The sequence below is a fragment of the Hemicordylus capensis genome, chromosome 3 (genome assembly GCF_027244095.1).
Source record: "Hemicordylus capensis ecotype Gifberg chromosome 3, rHemCap1.1.pri, whole genome shotgun sequence".
NCBI classification, from domain to species: Eukaryota; Metazoa; Chordata; class Lepidosauria; order Squamata; family Cordylidae; genus Hemicordylus; species Hemicordylus capensis.
Window position 1 is genome coordinate 125,233,397 of NC_069659.1, and position 18,072 is coordinate 125,251,468.

Consider the following 18,072-nt stretch of genomic DNA (forward strand, 5'->3'; position numbering starts at 1 on the left):
CCCAGCTTTCCTTTTTTTTTTTTTTTTAAAAAGCTAAGCTCTAGCCCTTGTAGAAGTGAAGTTATGGAGCAAAATGTGTGTTTACTATTTTTCAAGTGTTTGGATTCTTTGGTGTATAATAACTTTCCTCAATGAATCCCTATGAGAATTCATTACACACCTTCATTTCCTCTATTCATTTTGACTGTCTTTGGACAGTCCCAACTGTCAAGTGCCAACTACATCCCACTTGCACCCTCAAGGCAGTGGGGGTACTACTCAGTTTATATTCTAGGAATTTTTTCAAGTGTTTACACACTTTGGTGTCTAATAACCTTTCCTTGTAATGAATCCTATGAGAATTCATTACACACCAAGGAGTCGAAACACCTCAACAATTCCTAAAAGATAAACTGAGTACCTAGTGGCTTGCGGGGTAATTGGCACATGGGATGTAACTAATTCCCCTCCACGCAGTGGGGTCAAAATGAACAGAAGAAATGAAGGTGTGTAATGAAGACACTAAAGAATCTAAGCACTTCAAACATTCCTAAAAAAATAGTGAGGTCATTCACACAACTGAAAACTGTGTTCTACCTGGGTTTGGGAACTGTGTGTACTCCCAATTTTTGATTGTGTGGAAGCAAGGTTAGAGGAAAACCTGGGTAGAAGTGATTGTGTGGAAGCAAGGTAGGAGAAAAAGCTACCCAGGTTTTCCTCTAACCTTGCTTCCACACAATCAAAAATTGGGAGTACACACAGTTCCCAAACCCAGGTAGAACACAGTTTTTGATTGTGTGAATGACCTCAGTGTGAGTGTGTGTGTGGGGGAGCCTGTGTAGTTGGCACATGGCACTTGACAGTTGGCACTGTCCAATGACAGTCAAAATGAACAGAAGAAATGAAGGTGTGCAATGAATTCTCATAGGGATTCATTATGAGGAAAAGTTATTATAGACCAAAGAATCCAAACTCCTGAAAAATGATTGCACATTTTGCTCCATAACTCCATTTCTACAAGGGCTAGAGCTTAGCTTTAAAAAAAAAGAAAGCAAGAAAGCTGTGGATTCATGTTGGGGTTAGGATAGGGAGACTTCGAATCCCCATTATTTCCTATGGTGGGAATATACAAAATCATTAAAAACTAAAAAAAAACCCAACATTAAAAATCAACCAAGTGCCCTACTGCCTTGAAATAAGGGTGGTAGGTGGCACCCATGGGAACCTACCCACTACCCTAATTTGGTGCCCTAGGACCTTTATAAGTGGTCCAAATCGATCTGGATCCCAATCAAATCAAATCCAAATCGAACCAGATGATTCAGAAGCAGAGATTTGGACACAAAACAAATCAGGAGTGATTCAATTTGGGCACAAAGCAAACTGAAAAAAATTGATTTGTGCACACCTCTAATATCCAGAGCAGTGGAATGAACAAATTTGCAGTACCACAAGAAACTAGCTCAGCTGCACCAAAAAACTGGAGATTTGCATAACTGTGCTATAGTTGTCTTGCACAAATTTTTGCATTAATCAAACAAAACAGGCCATAGTTGCACAGACTTAGCACAACTAGTTACCATATCAATCTTGCACTAGCGCAACATCCTTCTGCAAGTGGTTTGTTGCTCTGGATATCAGCCACTTATTTCTGGTTTCAACTTACTTGAGATAATAAGGAACATTTCCTTCTCCTTTGAAGTACCTTTCTGGTGTCTAATTTGAAGGAGAAGAGTTGGAGGACATTTTGAACAAAATGTTCCTCTGTTTTGCCACTGCTGTCTGCTGATATAAGAACTTTGGGGGTTCTCTACATTTTCTTTGGGGGTTCTCTACATCTACATTTTCCATCTTCCTTTTTCTCTGGGCACATTCTCCCAAGAGAAAAATTCATCAGTACTGCAGGGTTCCCACTGGCTAGCTACTTCAGTCTTACTATTCATCTGAATATAGTTTTAGAAGTATGTATTTCTACACAGCAGTGCCTCTGTATGCATGAACCACACATATAGATCCAGGGGCATAGCAAGGTTGGAGTGGGCCCAGAGACAAGATTTTAAAATGCCCACTCCAACCTTGCTATGCCCCTGGATCTATATGTGTGGTTCATGCATACAGAGGCACTGCTGTGTAGAAATACATACTTCTAAAACTATATTCAGATGAATAGTAGTTCAAAATCTTAAATGAGGCTGAATAGTGGTAACGAAAAGCATTATATAGATATGCGCCACAATAGAACATCATCCTAAATTATTATTTTTTAAGTTTTGTAAATTGTGGACAAATGCAAGTCATTTAATGGTGCTAGAGAAAGACGTGCTGTTCTGGTAGCTCCAAGTCTTTAACACTCGCATCAATTTTAGAGGATGACTACAACTGAAGGAAGCCCAGGCAGGTGCGCGGCTGGGGGAGTCAGTCATGTGACTTGCCTCTGGGAGGGGGCCCAGACAACTGTCTCCCCTTGCCCTATTATAGTTACACCCCTGTATAGATCGTTACATGTGATCATCATGAATGTATATCACTGTGTGCAAACAAGCTGTAGAGATTGCAATCATAACATCGACCTGTAGCTTCACCATCACAGGATTTCTTACATAAGTGATATGGTGACACTAAGTGATAGCTGATGGCAATGACAAGGAGGGTGCACAAAAGCAAAGACTGTTATTCTGTCCCAGTATAGGAGTCAGTAAGCCTTTGTGACTCCACAATTCTTTGGCCCATCCCAGACAGTTTCCAGTAAGTTTTCTATAGCTCTTTGATATATACCTGCTGACAGTGCCCACTGCCATCTCCCTAGGATTTCTGCTATAACCCAACCCAGGCTCCTCACAGTTCTATATGCCAACTCCAGATCCTCAGGGTTGCTGTTTTTTAAACATTAGTCTTCTGACTGAGCTCCTTCCCTTGCAAGCCACTCAGGGATTTCCTGCCCCTCCGTGTACGTCTGTGACCCTTCCACTTGGTCGACGTTCACCTATGATGAAAATGGGGGCGGGGGGGGGGGGTTGAGTGGAAATCCAGGCTGGTGAGCGCTGAATCGATGCGGGGGAAACACACCCAGAAACAGGTAACTCTACAAAACCTCTGCAGAGACCCTGAACTGACCCCAGGGCGTCAGTAGCTGGCTATTTCCTGCGCAATCTGAGAAAAGGCAAGCTCTATGGCGTTGGCGTGTGGTTGCCCCGAAGCTACGAAACGCCGGGGAGGTGGACTGTAGGACGGGAGCGGAATCTCAATAGCAAGCAAGCCCCTCAGCTTCCTAGACGGATCTGATTGGGGAAAGAAAAGGTGACAGTCAGTCTTGGCAGCTGCAGCAATCGCTTCAACTGCTATTTGCATTTTGTGGGCAGCAGTGCGCTTAAAAAATAAATAAATTAAAAACAAGGAACCGGTAGTAGGTTCCCCCAGTCGGTTTGCCATTGCTGCTTCCTTCCTATGATGTTGTTGTTGCTACTGCTCTTTGCTTCCCTCTTTCTCTCGGTGCCCGCCCGCCCCGCCCTCTCAAGGGCTCTGCCGCAGCTGCAGGACGCCAAACCCCGCCTCTTATCCCCGCGTGCGACCGGCTGGCTGGCTGGTGAGTGAGTGAGTGTGTGTGTGAGTGAGAGAGTCGGCATTCTCCGGGCAAGCCCATTGTCTGCACTGAGGCGCCGGCGGGAAGAGTACGAGGAGCGGCGGCGGCGACACACGACCCATCTCGAGAAGCGCGCACACGCACGCAGACGGGGCCAAAGGAGCTGCGCCCAGGCGCGATGCAGGGCGCCAGCGGCCACTTTGTAGCTGCTGAGAGGTTGAGCCTGGAACTGGCCCAGGTTCGGGGCAACTGCGGCTGCTGAAGAGATCAAGAGAGGCCGGGCCGGCTCTGGCGATCCAAACTTTGCCCTTTCGCCTGACAGGAGGGACGCGCCTTTTCTCTCTTCTTCACATGGAGACGCTGAGCGCCGTAAGGGCTAAAGTCGGGACCAGAAGCCCCGGCGGCTACGAGGCGGCGGGAACTGGCGAGCCCCAGCCCGCCCCCTCTCCCAGTCCGGCTAGCCGAGGCTCCCCTGCACCGCCGGCGTCGGAGTCCCCAGCTTATAGACTCGAGGATCTGGAGACCTTAGCCACTGTGGGTGAGTGCGGCTGGGCTGCAGCCAATGAAAAACAAAGGAAGCAGGAGCGGGACGTATTCTGCCCTCGCCGCCCCCTGACCACCCAGTAGGCTTCTGAGACGTCGCTATGTGAAAGGGACACCCTTCATTTTAGCGCCCCCTCCCCGCAATACCCAGTGATTCACAGTTCACACAGCAACGCCTTAGTTCGTAGACCAGGTAGTGAGATGTCTTCCTGCAGTGCTCCTCTTTTGGAAATCATTATCTGAGAGCCAAGGCAACAGAAGAGCTGTTGCTAGCGCTTTTCTTCCCCTGGGCACACGGCCCCAGGGGATGCTGCCAGCTGCTAACACCGTTCCCACCCCGGTGGAAGTGGAATGTCGCTACTTAGACCTGGCCTTTTCTCGCCTCACTTAAGTGTGCAATTGTACACCTTATGCCCAGACACAATTGTCTGCTAGCTTCTAGACTCCCCCCCTGTTCTTAGGCTTGGTATTTTCCTTCCTGTTCTCTGATCTGGCAAGCTCCTACAATATAGTACTTATCGGAGAGAGCAAAACAAGCGTTTAGAAATGTCAGTTGAGAGGCTGGCAGGTGCCATGGCTTGGGAACTGCTAAATCCAATATGAAAAAGTCTGATAAGTGTCTCTGTGTGTACACACACTGATCTGGATTTTGCTCTCTCCTCTATGTTGGCACAAAGCTAAACTAGTTTTGTAAACAGTGTGTGGTCCTGTTTATCCTGCACGAGGACTAAACTACTCTGAGTTTGCAACCCACAGACCTTTTGAACAGAAACATTTGCATGTAAATTGTTTTGAGTCCTGGTGACTTCAGTGGATGTTCAGCCTGTTTCACTGAATAATATGCTGCCTAAGCAGTACATGAATTGCCTTCTTCTGTGGCAGAGCATTTTGATACTTGTTTTTGCATGCTCTCTGTCAAGTAATTGTATTAAGTTAGTTTATGCCTGTGCCTCTTTATGTTTGTAAAAAGTGTTTGCTAAATGTGTGTCCTCTTCCTACAGTTCACTTACAAATTCTATCTAAGTGCCTGTTAATATTAAACATGGTTTGCAACTGTGGGTTTGTTCTTCTGTTTGGGTATCATTGTATTGTAAGCACTTGAGATGAACCTGTGATGTGTGTTTGCATTCCTTCAAAAACTGAATATAAGTTAAGCTGTGAAATCTTTAATAGAAGGACCTGTGACAGGAAAGTCATCCACTTTGACATTGCATTATTTCCCAGATTTCCCCTCTTGAAGGATATTTTGCATTTGATCTCTGCAGATTGTGTTAGCCGGCCTTGCTTGCAGTAGAAGAGAAGTGCCACATGACGTGAGAAAACCTGAAAACCTTAAGACAAGAGTGCATGATGAAAACCAACTCTTCCCCTTTCCCTTGAATGTTAGAACCTTTCCCTTGGAAGTTAGTCTTCCAGCTATTGCTTTTGAGAAGCTGCTTCACTTTGGACCATATCCTGAGCAGTTCTTAGTGTTGCTGACGGTTAAACCTCCTTATGAAAAAATAACTTCCAGGATCATCTGGTTTGCCTATGCTCATGGTTTTTAGAAGTGTAACATGGGCCTGCCAGTTCAGTCACTGTTCCTAGTGCAGGCATGGGAGGCTCCATTTGAACGATGCAGTGCATCAGAGCAGCTGTGCCTGACTCCCAGCATTCCCAGTACTGTGTCATTTGTACAGAGCCTCCCCTGCTTGTGCTAGCAACAGCGATGGAATGATGTGTGCCATACAAGCAGCAAGCATGTGGTAAATGAGCCAATCTTCTTCTTCATCACTCTTTCCCCCCTGACTGTTACTAGAAAAGGCAAGATTGAGCAGTATTAGCAGAAGTGTCCATCCTTATGGGTTTCCTGTTAATCTTGAAGAAGTTTGGATTCCTCATCCTTCCATCCTTACAAGACTTCAGAATGCTAAATAAGACACAATTTTAGGATTCTCTCTATATAAGAGTTAGGTTGACATTTCAGTTGGTGCAATAATGTTTAACACTGCAAAATGTTATTCTTAAACAAGATAATAGCTCAGCAGTTTGTAGTCTCTTTAAAATTTTAGTTTAATCTTGTTCCCAAATTATTTAATCTTATTTTTCAGGAGAGTGATAGCCACTACTGACATTTAAAACATAGGTCTTTATCTCAGGTCTAAGAATGAATGCAAACATGATAAAAGGAGAATAGTGTGAGTGTGCATATATATTTTGGTGGGGATGGGATGTGGATTTTCCAAATTGACTTTTAGAATTTTGCTGAATACATCTTCTTCCTGGAAAATAGATGAATTAATTATATTGGATTCTGTATGGATTTAAAGATAGTCATGCACACATTTGTGACTTAGGTTCAAATTTTACTCATTATAACAAAACTTTCCACATCAGTCAAGTTCTTTTGCAACCTGGACATGAATGAATGGATCAGATATGTTGAGTAAACACTTAACCCATTAAGTGGGTTAATGTCCACTTAGCTCTGCATTTCAACAGGGCCATCAACCCAAACTGTATCTTTGGCCTTGTTTTCTTTAAACACTTGATGCTCATCCATTGATAGCAAAGGTACTTTATAGTTATCAGACCCTGATGAATTTTCATTGGATCTAGAAACCAGCCCAAAATGTAGAAGTCAGACAATGGACACTTAACAAAATAACTGGATTTAGTGATGGACACTGGATGGGGAGAGTAAATGGGTTTCTTTTTATCAAGAACAGAAGCAGTGCCTCGGAGACAAATAAAGATTTAATTAAATAACTCCACCCCTGAATATCCTAGTATAGATTCAATAGTTAAATTTCCAAGTGCCTTGGCTCTCTGGGGCCTGGTATTTGCCAAGCTTTGAATTATATGCACAGCAGAGATCATGTCACTCTTGACTACTTCATCAGATATACATCAAAATATGATGTATACAATACATCTTATTCAAAGGTACATATCTGCATAAATTTTAGTGCTCTTGATTCCGATGCTCACCATCATTCATATATATGCTCATTAGACTTTGGCTGGATCAGATATAATGTTAAACCATATTTTAACTATGATTTAGTGTTGTTAACATGAACCTTTGTGCTCCCCTCGTGCATTAGAGGAAAATCTGCTGTTCTGTTCCTGGGTTAAAACAGGAACAGATATACTGAGAAAAATTACTCAAAATAGTCCCATTGAAATGGCAATGTCTAATCTGTCTGTTTAATTTCATTGGGACTACTTTGAGTAATTTTTCTCATTATGTCAGCTGGTGGGACTTGTCATTGCATCCAAAGCTGGCAAATCCTGATTTGTTCTAACTAGAGTTTGTGAGCAAGTCAGGTTTCGAACCAATATTATATCCATGGTAATAAAATGAATTGATATTTTAAACATTGTGGACAGCATCCAGGCTAATGTTACTCTTGCATAATAATGTTTAGCTCACACCATGGATGAAGGATGATTTTCACTGATCATCCCCTTGGGCTGCCTGCAATGCCCCCTGAAAATATGTCTTTGAGGCTCCCTCAGTTAGCAAGGACATATTTTGGGGGGACATAGGAAAGCAGAGGAAATGGGGCAGATATCGTCCCTTCCTCATTACATGAGCTAAAAGTTACATAAGGGCACAGTAATTTGGGCGGGGGTGGGGTGGGTGGGGGAGAGCACCCTCCTTGTTCCTTAAAGGTAACACACACACCTGGCCGAACCATCCTCCCACTGGACCTTGCACATCCCAAGTTGCAACCAATAGAAAACACTACAGCTGCAGTCTTGGATACTAGTCTTTTAAAATTCTATTGACTTGAAAGGATTGAAGCAAGCTAACCATGTGTGCAGGACTGCAGCCTTAGTATTAATAAATAACGATTGATTTGTTATACAAACATTCTTGTGAATAACAATGAAATAAAAATTGTCTGATACAATCCTCAATCAAATCAAAGACTCTTTTAAAAGTCTTGAACTGGATAATTGTTCCAGCTTCAGAATAAAAACAGATTGTTGTAGAGATGCAAGGAAACCTTTTTAGATCTCTTACTAGGAATTTTTACTAAACGGTACAGTGGAAGGTAGAAGGAGAGAGTAAAGGGATAGAGCTGTTGAAAATGAATCCTTCAGCTTTTCATTTGCCCATCTATTTTTAATGTAGTTAGTTTTCACCTAATAGGAATAACCAATTTGAGACAGTGGATTGAGTGTATTGTATCTAAAAGAAGTGAGGAATCCTAAATTCATTTGAAATGAATGGGATTTAAGTTAGTTATGAGTAACTTCAATGGTGATTTATATCTAACTTGCTTTGGAAAGAACCTACTGCCTACATTGCTTGTGTTAGATTCGAAAGAGTACATTCAAATCTCAAAAACACCAGGAATGTACAAATCTGAGTATCAAGCAAGGATCTTCAAACTTTGGCTAGGCCTAGTAGCCATCATTTTTAATTGGTATTTTCCTAAGCACTTTCCTCCTTCAAGTCTCTGGTACCTACAGAGACTTGGAAGGAACTGGCTATATCATGTCTCACTTTACATCAGCCATGGGGGTGGTGGTGGGAAGCAGTAAAAAGTCCCTGCTTCCTACTTTCCCTGAAGCCTGATGTGAAGTGGGGGAAAGGATTCTGCTCCTTTTCTGATAATGTTGAGTCCTCTCTCAGGTTTTGTGCCACTTTGCACTAAGCTTTGGAGAAGGCAGAGACACCATCATTCTCTTGAAGCACACAACCAAAGTGAGACTTCATAGGAAAACATAGGAAACTGCCATATATTGAGTCAGACCATTGGTCTATCTAGCTCAGTATTGTCTTCACAGATTGGCAGTGGCTTCTCCAAGGTTGCAGACTGGAATCTTTCTCAGCCCTATCCTGGAGAAACCAGGGAGGGAACTTGAAACCTTCTGCTCTTCCCAGAGCGGCTTCATCCCCTGAGGGGAATATCTTGCAGTGCTCACACATCAAGTCTCCCATTCAGATGCAACCAGGGCAGACCCTGCTTAGCTATGGGGACAAGTCATGCTTGCTACCACAAGACCAGCTCTTCACTCTTCTGCAAGTTTACTGCAACAGCTGGAGAACCTGAGGGAGGGGATATTTGAGCTGGATGTCTGTGCTGGTAAGGTCCAAGAATATGAAACCATTCTTGGTGACTGGGTTTGTGGATCACTATTATAAAATTACTCTCTAAGAATGTACAGTATATAGCAGTAATACAGTTTAATTAGCTAATGTTTACTCCTACTAGCTAGGTAACTATCTATTCAATGGGTGTTGTTAAATTTGCCCTTCCCACAGTGATCCTGCGGTGTTTGATGCCCTTTTCATCTTTCTCCTCTAACCTTTCTTCTTTCTTGATGCCATTGGCTAATTGGCCATAATTTTATAGTGTACCTATGTTACTCTTGCAAGCAAGTGGTTTGCAAGGCCTTTCATGATATCAGTGCATAGTGTAATTCAAAGTTGTCATAATTCCTCTTTCTAGCATTGGCTTGTTTTGATGTCATATTTGGTGTGATGAGACAGATTGCACACAGAATAAGGAATTGGGGAAACAGGAAGTAATTGGCACACAGGAATTCAAAAGAAAATACAAAAACATTAACTAACTAATTAGCACTGAGTTTTACCTTAGTCTAGCAGTAGGCAGATCCTTGGCTGAGAGATCATTAATCTCTACAGCTTTTCACTTTCTGGGCAATAGTAGTAGCTGGTGATATGGTGCCTTGTTGCTGGCAACCCATGACTGTACTGGTGACAAAATGGTAGGGTTCATGGCCCCTATTTTATAGTGTTTAAAGAGGTGGAAGGCTTTCCCACTCTTTCAGATAAAAGAATCAGTACATCTCTGGCTGGTCTTACTCCAATCCAGGGCTGAGGTTTTCCCTCCAAACTGAAAGTGCCTCCTCTTTAATGGGTCTGAATGTACAGTGGTCCCTCGACTTACAAACTACTCGACATAAGTATTTTTCGAGTTACAAACGGCAGTTTTAGATCCGGTTTTAGATGCGGTTTTTTCGACTTACAAATTTTTAGATGGGGTTTCCTCGACTTACAAATTTTTAGATGGGGTTTCCACGACTTACAAATTTTACATGCAGTTTCCTTGACTTGCCTGCCTGTTTACTGCCTGTTTATTCTTGAAAAGAAATGTTCCTGTGCAGTTTGCAAGCCTTACTGGGGGTCTGGGTCTTTTTTCTAGGCTCCGGAACGCATTAATCCGTTCCCAATGCATTCCTATGGGAAACCGCTTTTCGACTTATGAATTTTTCGACTTACAAATGTGCATTCGGAACGGATTAATTTCGTAAGTAGAGGGACCACTGTACATGTCCAAAGTTAGGTCTGGTTTGAGCTGATTACCTGTTGTGAAAAAGGGTTGAGACCTGTAGCTTAATGGCCCTGTCCCTGCAATGACAAAAGCAAGAATTGTCCCATCTCGTCACATTTGGTCAGGGGGCTGACTGCTTAGGGGCACTGGCCAAACTTATCTCAGTTCTAAGATTTGTTGTAGTGAAACTGCTTTAGACACAATTTACAGCATGGACTTCTGAATGACCCTTTATGGGTGCAGTGGTCTCAGATAAGGATTTCAGATATGGTGGGGGTGGCTCAAAGGGGTGAGGGGGTAGGACTTTAAGGGTGGGGGAGGGTACACTTACCCCTCCCACCTCACCCCTCCCACCTCTCCCCCCCCACCAGCACTGGAGTTTAATAAAATGTCTTGGGGCGGCAGTGTACCTCCCTGCCGCCCCTTCTCCTTCGGCCAGAAGTACCGGGTGCATGTGCGCATGCCGCAGTTGCACACGCACACATCTGACATGCACGAGTGTGCATGCAGCATGCTCACACATGCCTGGTACTTTGGGCCACTTCTGGCCAAAGAAGGAAAAGGGGCAACAGGGAGGTACGCTGCTGTCCCAAGGCATTTTACTAAATTCCAGCGCCAGCAGGGGGAGGGATAAGTGCACCCTCCTCCTCTTTTAAAATCCTACACCACCCCCCTCCCCTGAATGTTCGAACCAGCCAGTATTCAAACTTGTTCGGAGGCCCATAAGCGAGCCTCCGAACAGGTTCATGCACATCCCTAGTCTCAGAGTGTTCCCAAGGGTTTTTCTACTAGTTCTAAATTATCAGCTGCCACATCTTAAGTCAAGGCTTGACAAATACAGGTGCCAGGGAGCCATGGCACCTTGAAATTTAACATTGGTGTCTAGACTAAAATATTCAGAGGCAGAGTTATTTAATAAAATCTTTATTTGACCTCGGGCAGCTCTGTTTCTGATATAAGTATGTTACTTGTAAACATACAAGTACCCATAACCACACACAATGTAGGTGTGTGGGTATACAAGTACCCACACACATCACTATACAATGTGGGTATACAAGCATCCACACACATCACTAAATCTGGTGATCTTGTCAAGTGTCCATTTTCTGATCCAAAGAAAATTTGTCAAGGCCTGGTGGTTATATCATTGAAAGTGTATGTATTTGCAGGGCAAGTATTTGTAAGGAAGAAAAACTAGCAGGAAAGAAGTTCAATGAAGAAAAAAAACCTAGGCAGCCTTGTTACTTGGGAAATCTAGATTGCATAGTTTGTGTAGGGTAGGGCAGTCAAGATGCTCAAATACTGTGGAGATGTACATGGTCTTCTACGGGAAGCTAGCTTATTTATAGCTTCATCTTGTGTTTTTGATGAGTTGAGATACAGCATTCAATCTTTTTGAGAGATATTAAGAGTTCTGCTATCAGTATTGACACGGCACAGCTTTACTGCTATGAACTCTTGTTTTCTCTTCTAATGCTTAATTGAGAAGTGCGTGCCCAAACTAGGGAAAAAATCAGATGGACTTGACACTTAACAAATTCTAGGAATTCTCACTGCTGGTACATGTTGAAATACACACTTTATTCTTAATGTTGTAAAAACTAGTTATTTGTTTCAGCATCTGTTTTAACAAATCTTGTAGTTATCCATGAGAAAACTAATTCAGAGGTTACCAGGTGCATTCCTTTACATTTCCACCCCTAGCAATTGGTGTTCATGGTTTAATAAGTTAGAGAGAGTTGATTTTAAGATGAGTGCTTGAATTTTGATGGCTGACTACTGAACCACCACCACCATTCTTTTAAAGATACTTATCTGAGGCTAGTTCTTTGTTGCTTATATCATTGAGTGCTAGGAGTCAATATTTAAAAACTTATTGATTGTATAACATACTTTTTTTCTTGAAGTATGCCTAAGTAATAAATGGTGAAATAAATGAATTATTTATGAGTGATACTTCAGCCATTATTTTTCAGCACAGGAAGATTAAATCTGGGATTTTAAAGAAGTGAAAGTATGACTATTAAATGGTCACACTATCCCTTTAAGTATTCTCTGTGTAATATGTTGAATAGTGGAAGAGAATGTTTCCTAACTTTTATTATAAAGTATTTCTACTTTGATTTGGAGCAATCACTTTAACATGTGAAAATCCCACTTGAAACAGATTCTGCTGCATTGATCGCAGTTAGAACAGGTGAATTTGCAACATTGAATTTCATTTGCTGAGTCAATTTGGGCTGTAAGTTCAATTTGTTTCATTCCGACTTGTTTCTCAGTAAGTGTATTTAGGACTGCAGAACAAATTTACTTTGACATTATATTGAAGTTAACTTGCTATACATTTGGATCCTAGCAAACTGTTTTCAGTAACATAGGAAGCTGTCTTGACAAACCATTGGTCCATCTAGCTCAGTATTGTCTACACTGACTGGCTGCCAACTCTCCAAGGTTCCAAGCAGAAGTCTTCCCCAGTCCTACCTGGAGATGCCAGGGATTGAACCTGGGATCTTTTGTGTGCAAAGCAGATGCTCTCCCACTAAGTTACTCCCCTCCCTTTAAAGTAGTTACAGTTATCTTCCAATATGGCTTAGTGTCTACTGTCCCATCTTCAGTCTTGAAAGTGCCCGCCTATATCAAATAACTGTGAGGGCATCATTTTTAGTAGCTGCTGAGGGACATCTGCTTCTAGGATGGCTCAGCGGAATGGTAGTTTGGACATTTTCCTGAAAGCAGCATAAGAGCTGGGAGAGGAGAACTCTTCCTCTCCAGTTTTCAGTGGCTATAGATCATTGCAGGCAAATTCTATTTGTGTGTGTGTTCACAATTTATTATGTAGATAAATATTTTAAGATTCCACCTTAGGATAGACATAGCATTCAGAATAGGATGTTACTTCTTTATAGAGTTAATGCAATTGTATCTCTGCTCGTTAACAATGTTATCAGTACTGACTTTGTAGTGACTTCTACGTTTTCTTCTTTTGTCTAATTTGCTTCTTTCCTCATCCCTTCTTTCATTCCAAGTTCACATAAAACCACAGTTTGTACATTAATTAAGGTATTAGAAAGATGAGGGAGGAAAATATCTGCATATGTGTGTTGTCAATGGACCAATAAATAAAGCATGTATATTTGTCACCTTTCATTATCTACATTTTCCAGCCTTTACCAACAGTGAGTGGCTCCATTTTATTTTCAAATGACTTCCCCTGCTAACTGGACAAAGAGACATCTTTTAAAGTGGTGGCTCTTTTATATCGGGAAGAGCAGTTCCTCTTCCTCCCCAGCACAGCATCCCTTCAGTGGCAGTTGCTGCAGTGGCAGCCCATATGCTCAGAGTGCGGGGTGGTGGGGGCAGCTCATTCCTGTTCTTCTCTCCCTTTCCCATTCTGCCTTACCTCCCCCACTGCCGTGTTAACCACAGGCGCATGGGCTGCTCATTAACCCAGTTCTCCAACCCAGGGCAAACATAATGGCAGGAGAGGCGAGGCAGAATGAGGCAGCTAGTGTGGGGAGAGGGGAGTGGGAATGAGCCACACCTGTGGCTCTCATACTCTCCGCCTCCGCACTGCCTGTATGGGCCACTGCTGGAATTACTGGTATCAACCTTGTATATGAGCCACTTTAGGACAGTGAACCATTCTTTCATTCTGTGTAATCTGCTTTGAGAGCTATTATTAAGAACATAGAAATATTCTTAATAATTTCTGATTTTAGCAGCATTTAAAGAGGTGTTACCTAGTGGCGCAGCAGGGAAGCAACTTGCCTAGGGAGCAAGAGGTTGCTGGTTCGAATCCCCACTGATAGTTTCCCAGACTGTGGGAAACATCTATATTGGGCAGCATTGATGTGGGAAGATGCTGAAAGGCATCATCTCATACTGCATGGGAGATGGCAATGATAAACCCCTCCTGTATTCTGCCAAGAAAACCACATGGCTCTGTGGGCACCAGGAGTCAACACTGACTCAATGGCACAACTTGATCTTTACTTTACTGGAAAGCTCACACTGAAAAGTAGATTAGATTGTAATGTAAAATTGCTTGTACTGTGTGGGGCATGGAAAAGAAGTACAGCTTCTGATTTTCCCCACATAGTGTTGGAAGGAATCATAGAGCCTCCAGCTTCCCTGTTGGCTGTTCCTGAGCATTGGGAAGACCTAAATCATTATTCTAGGAATCTGTGAGAGAGTGGTCACCTAGGAATCTTGGCATCTTCTGTGGCATAATCTTGATTCCCAGCCTCTTTTCAGTGTGTCCCTTTTGAATGAGACTTGTTTTAACTGTTTTAGGTTGTGATGTGTGGTGGTGGTAACACCAGAGTACTGAACTGTAAAAGATCTGCCTAACCACATTTTATGTTCAGTATTTATCTATCTGGAGTGGATTTTCAACTTACATGATGAATTCTGTTGAAGTTTCATGATCTGTTGTTTACTGCTCAGATTTCCATTCCTTTCCCTTGTTCTCACTTGAAACATGTTTAAAATAAGAGTTCAGATTGATGGGTTCTTCATTTAAACTCTCCACAGATAAAATCTTCTGTATGACGTTAAGTTAAATGTCACTGTGAATTAAATTGTAGTGTAGTCCAAATTTATTTAGCTGCAAGCATAAGTCCTATTAGGATCAGTGGGACTTTCACTTGCATGTGAATTTAGCTTTGCACTATGTTTTCTTGTTGCTTGAGTACAAGAGTGGATCTCTTGTTAGGATGTTTGTCTATAAACTTCAACTTAAAAGCAAAGGTAAGTAGCTTGGCAATTTACTGTCTGCATTTCAGAGTTACTGAACACTACCAAACCAGCTCAGCAGCATTTTATCTGAGGTCATGTTCTGCAAGGAACAAAGTGTGGCGAGTGTTGCATGGTGGCGATTTCAATGTCACCACTACAAAGTTCATTCAGTGTTTTGCTGCTAAACTCTCTGCAGAGTCCCTATAGGGTCTTTGAAAATATAGGTAGGTGATCTGCCGGGCATCTTCAAATGTAAGTGTGTGACTAGAACTGCAATACTTCTCTCGCCCTTTACATACTGCCCTAGCAGTGGCAGAGCAGCAGCAGTGGTGGTTCTTCTGGATAAAGGAAGCTTTCTCACCACTACCCAGATGTACTGTGGAGCAGTGGGATAGGACTAAGTAGGGAGTGGGTTCTTTTTCTCTGCCCCATCACTCTGACACACTGCTCTGCCATACTTCAGAAGGAAAGGTATGTTAGCCCCTGGGAAGACTTGATATGATATTAGGCCAGGGGCAACTGTGCTTTTTCTCCTGATGCATGCCAGAGAAGCATGCCTGGGTGATGGGGGGGAGGAGGGAAAGCAAAACAAACAAACAAACAAACAAACAAACAAAGCCCAAACTCTCCTTGCTCGCTGTTCACTGCTGATTCTGCTGCCACTACTGGACTGCTAAGAAAGGGTAGTGGGGAGATCCTGGTGAATGCTCTGAGCTCAGGCTCAAGTGCTTTATGGGTTGACTTCTTTTGTGGAGTGGGGTTTTTTTTTTGATCCTCCAAAGTTCTTTTTTGAGTCCAAGGCTGGAGAAATTTACTGACATCTGTTCTACACAGTTACTCTTTATGAGATGCTGATTGTAGAAGTTGTTCCTATTTGCTTTTGAAGTACTTTGTGTCACCTATTTTCAGATAGGGGGAAAGTGCAATAAATTGTACTGTGGTTCTTATTTATTTCCATGCTTGCTAATCAACACAAAGCCCACTATGTTTTAGAGTGGTGTTTTTAAATTGTAATATAATGAAGTTCTTGATTTCTCCTCATGAGCACTGATGTCATCCTTTTTGGCTTTAGGGAGAAGTGAGAGAACAGTGAATAATTCTTAGTTTCCACTTACCTTTCCGCATCCCCAAATATTTTGAGGCACTTTACAATTCAAGTTTGCAAGTTAATTGTCTGTATCTAGTTTAAAAAAATGCAGTGGCTGACATCCAGACTAAATTACACATAAGAATAGCCCTGCTGGATCAGACCCAAGGCCCATCTAGTCCAGCAACCTGTTTCACACAGTGGCCCACCAGATGCCACTGGAAGCCTACAGGTAGGAGTTGAGGGCATGCCCTCTCTTCTGCTATTACTCCCCAGCAACTGGTACTCAGAGGCACCATGAGTGGTCCCATTGAAATAAATGACTAACTTGTCCTATTTCAGTAGGATTACTCCTGAGTAACTTAGTCTGGATGTCAGCCAGCAATTTTAAAGACATGGTATTAAATATACTTGTAGGATAGAGAGTGTCTGTCTGGAATACCTTTCACATCTTAACCCTAATATATGAAAGTGGTGGAGTGGTTAGAGTGCTGGACTAGGACTGGGGAGACCTGAGTTCAAATCCACATTCAGCCATGATACTTGCTGGGCCAGACACTTATTATTATTATTATTACATTTCTATCCCGCTCTTCCTCCAAGAAGCCCAGAGCGGTGTACTACATACTTGAGTTTCTCTTTCACAACAACCCTGTGAAGTAGGTTAGGCTGAGAGAGAAGTGACTGGCCCACAGTCAACCAGCTAGTTTCATGGCTGAATGGGGATTTGAATTCGGGTCTCCCCGGTCCTAGTCCAGCACTCTAACCACTACAGCATGTTGGCTTCTCTCTCAGCCTAACCTACTTCACAGGGTTGTTGTAAGGAGAAACTTACGTATGTAGCACACCGCTCTGGGCTCCTTGGAGGAAGAAAGGGATATAAAATGTTGTTGTTGTTGATGATGATAAGAACCTGTGAAGAAAATTGTATGTCTATGTAATCTTGCAATTTTTGCTGTGCTTTACCAAATTCAGCAAAGGTTGACTTGTTTGCAGTTGCAAAGGTGCCTTATATCTTGGAAGACCATAGTTTTGTTCCATATATTTTAAATATGAGCATGGCTTGTGGAAAGTGAATTTAAGGGGGTAGCAGTGAGTAATTTGACACCTGTTATCATGCTTTTCCATTGTTTACTGAATGGCTACTTCGTAGTCCCATAGGATAACTTCACTAATGATATCTTGCTGATCTCTGTATTGCACACCTGTAAATATGACTCAGAAAGAAATTAATGTATCTCCTTATATTGACGGTGGGGAAGAGATTGTACCTATTTCTGTATCTTAGTGTACCCTTATGCTAAAAATGTGAGACCCAGATAACAGGAAACATGAAAAGAATGTTTTTAACAAAGACTTATGTCTGCAGTGATGCTGCAGGGGATATTATACTAAAGCTTTTAATTTCTCCAAAGGGGACAGGGTAGTGTTTTTCCTACCTGAATGCCTAACCCGTTCTTGTTGTGTAGTGTTGTGAGTTTTGGTTTACTAAGTATGTCCTGTAATTTAGGACACTCTTTAAAGTTGATGGGGCACTTGTTTTGGAGTTGGTAAAACTTGTTTTGCCAGGTGTGAATTAGAGAGGAAGGGTGGAGAGTAAATGTCCTCTTAACTTGGAGAGACTTGTCCGTTTGATCCTACAAAGTGTGACCAAGCCACTCTTTCTTTTTGCTTTGTGCTTTAATGACTATATCATCACATTTTCTGTTGTATGTAAATGGAGGATGTGTTATGTTTTAGAACAGACAGATTTCGGGGGGGGGGAGGTGCTGTAAGAGGAGAGGAGAATTTTTTCCTCTTTTGATTTCTGTCCTAAATAGCAATGTTAATAAGGTCTGTCAATTTCGCTT

The 18,072-nt window shown here is 42.4% G+C and overlaps 1 protein-coding gene across 1 annotated transcript in view; it reads left to right on the plus strand.

Annotated features, from left to right (window-relative positions):
* The first annotated feature begins 3,412 nt into the window (after window positions 1–3,412).
* The window catches only part of PRKX (protein kinase cAMP-dependent X-linked catalytic subunit), an 86,503-nt gene continuing 71,843 nt past the window's right edge, over window positions 3,413–18,072 (plus strand). The window contains exon 1 of the mRNA XM_053311911.1: window positions 3,413–4,097. Within this exon, the coding sequence (XP_053167886.1) occupies window positions 3,911–4,097 (187 nt within the window). The 5' untranslated portion in view covers window positions 3,413–3,910. The remainder of the gene's footprint in view (window positions 4,098–18,072) is intronic.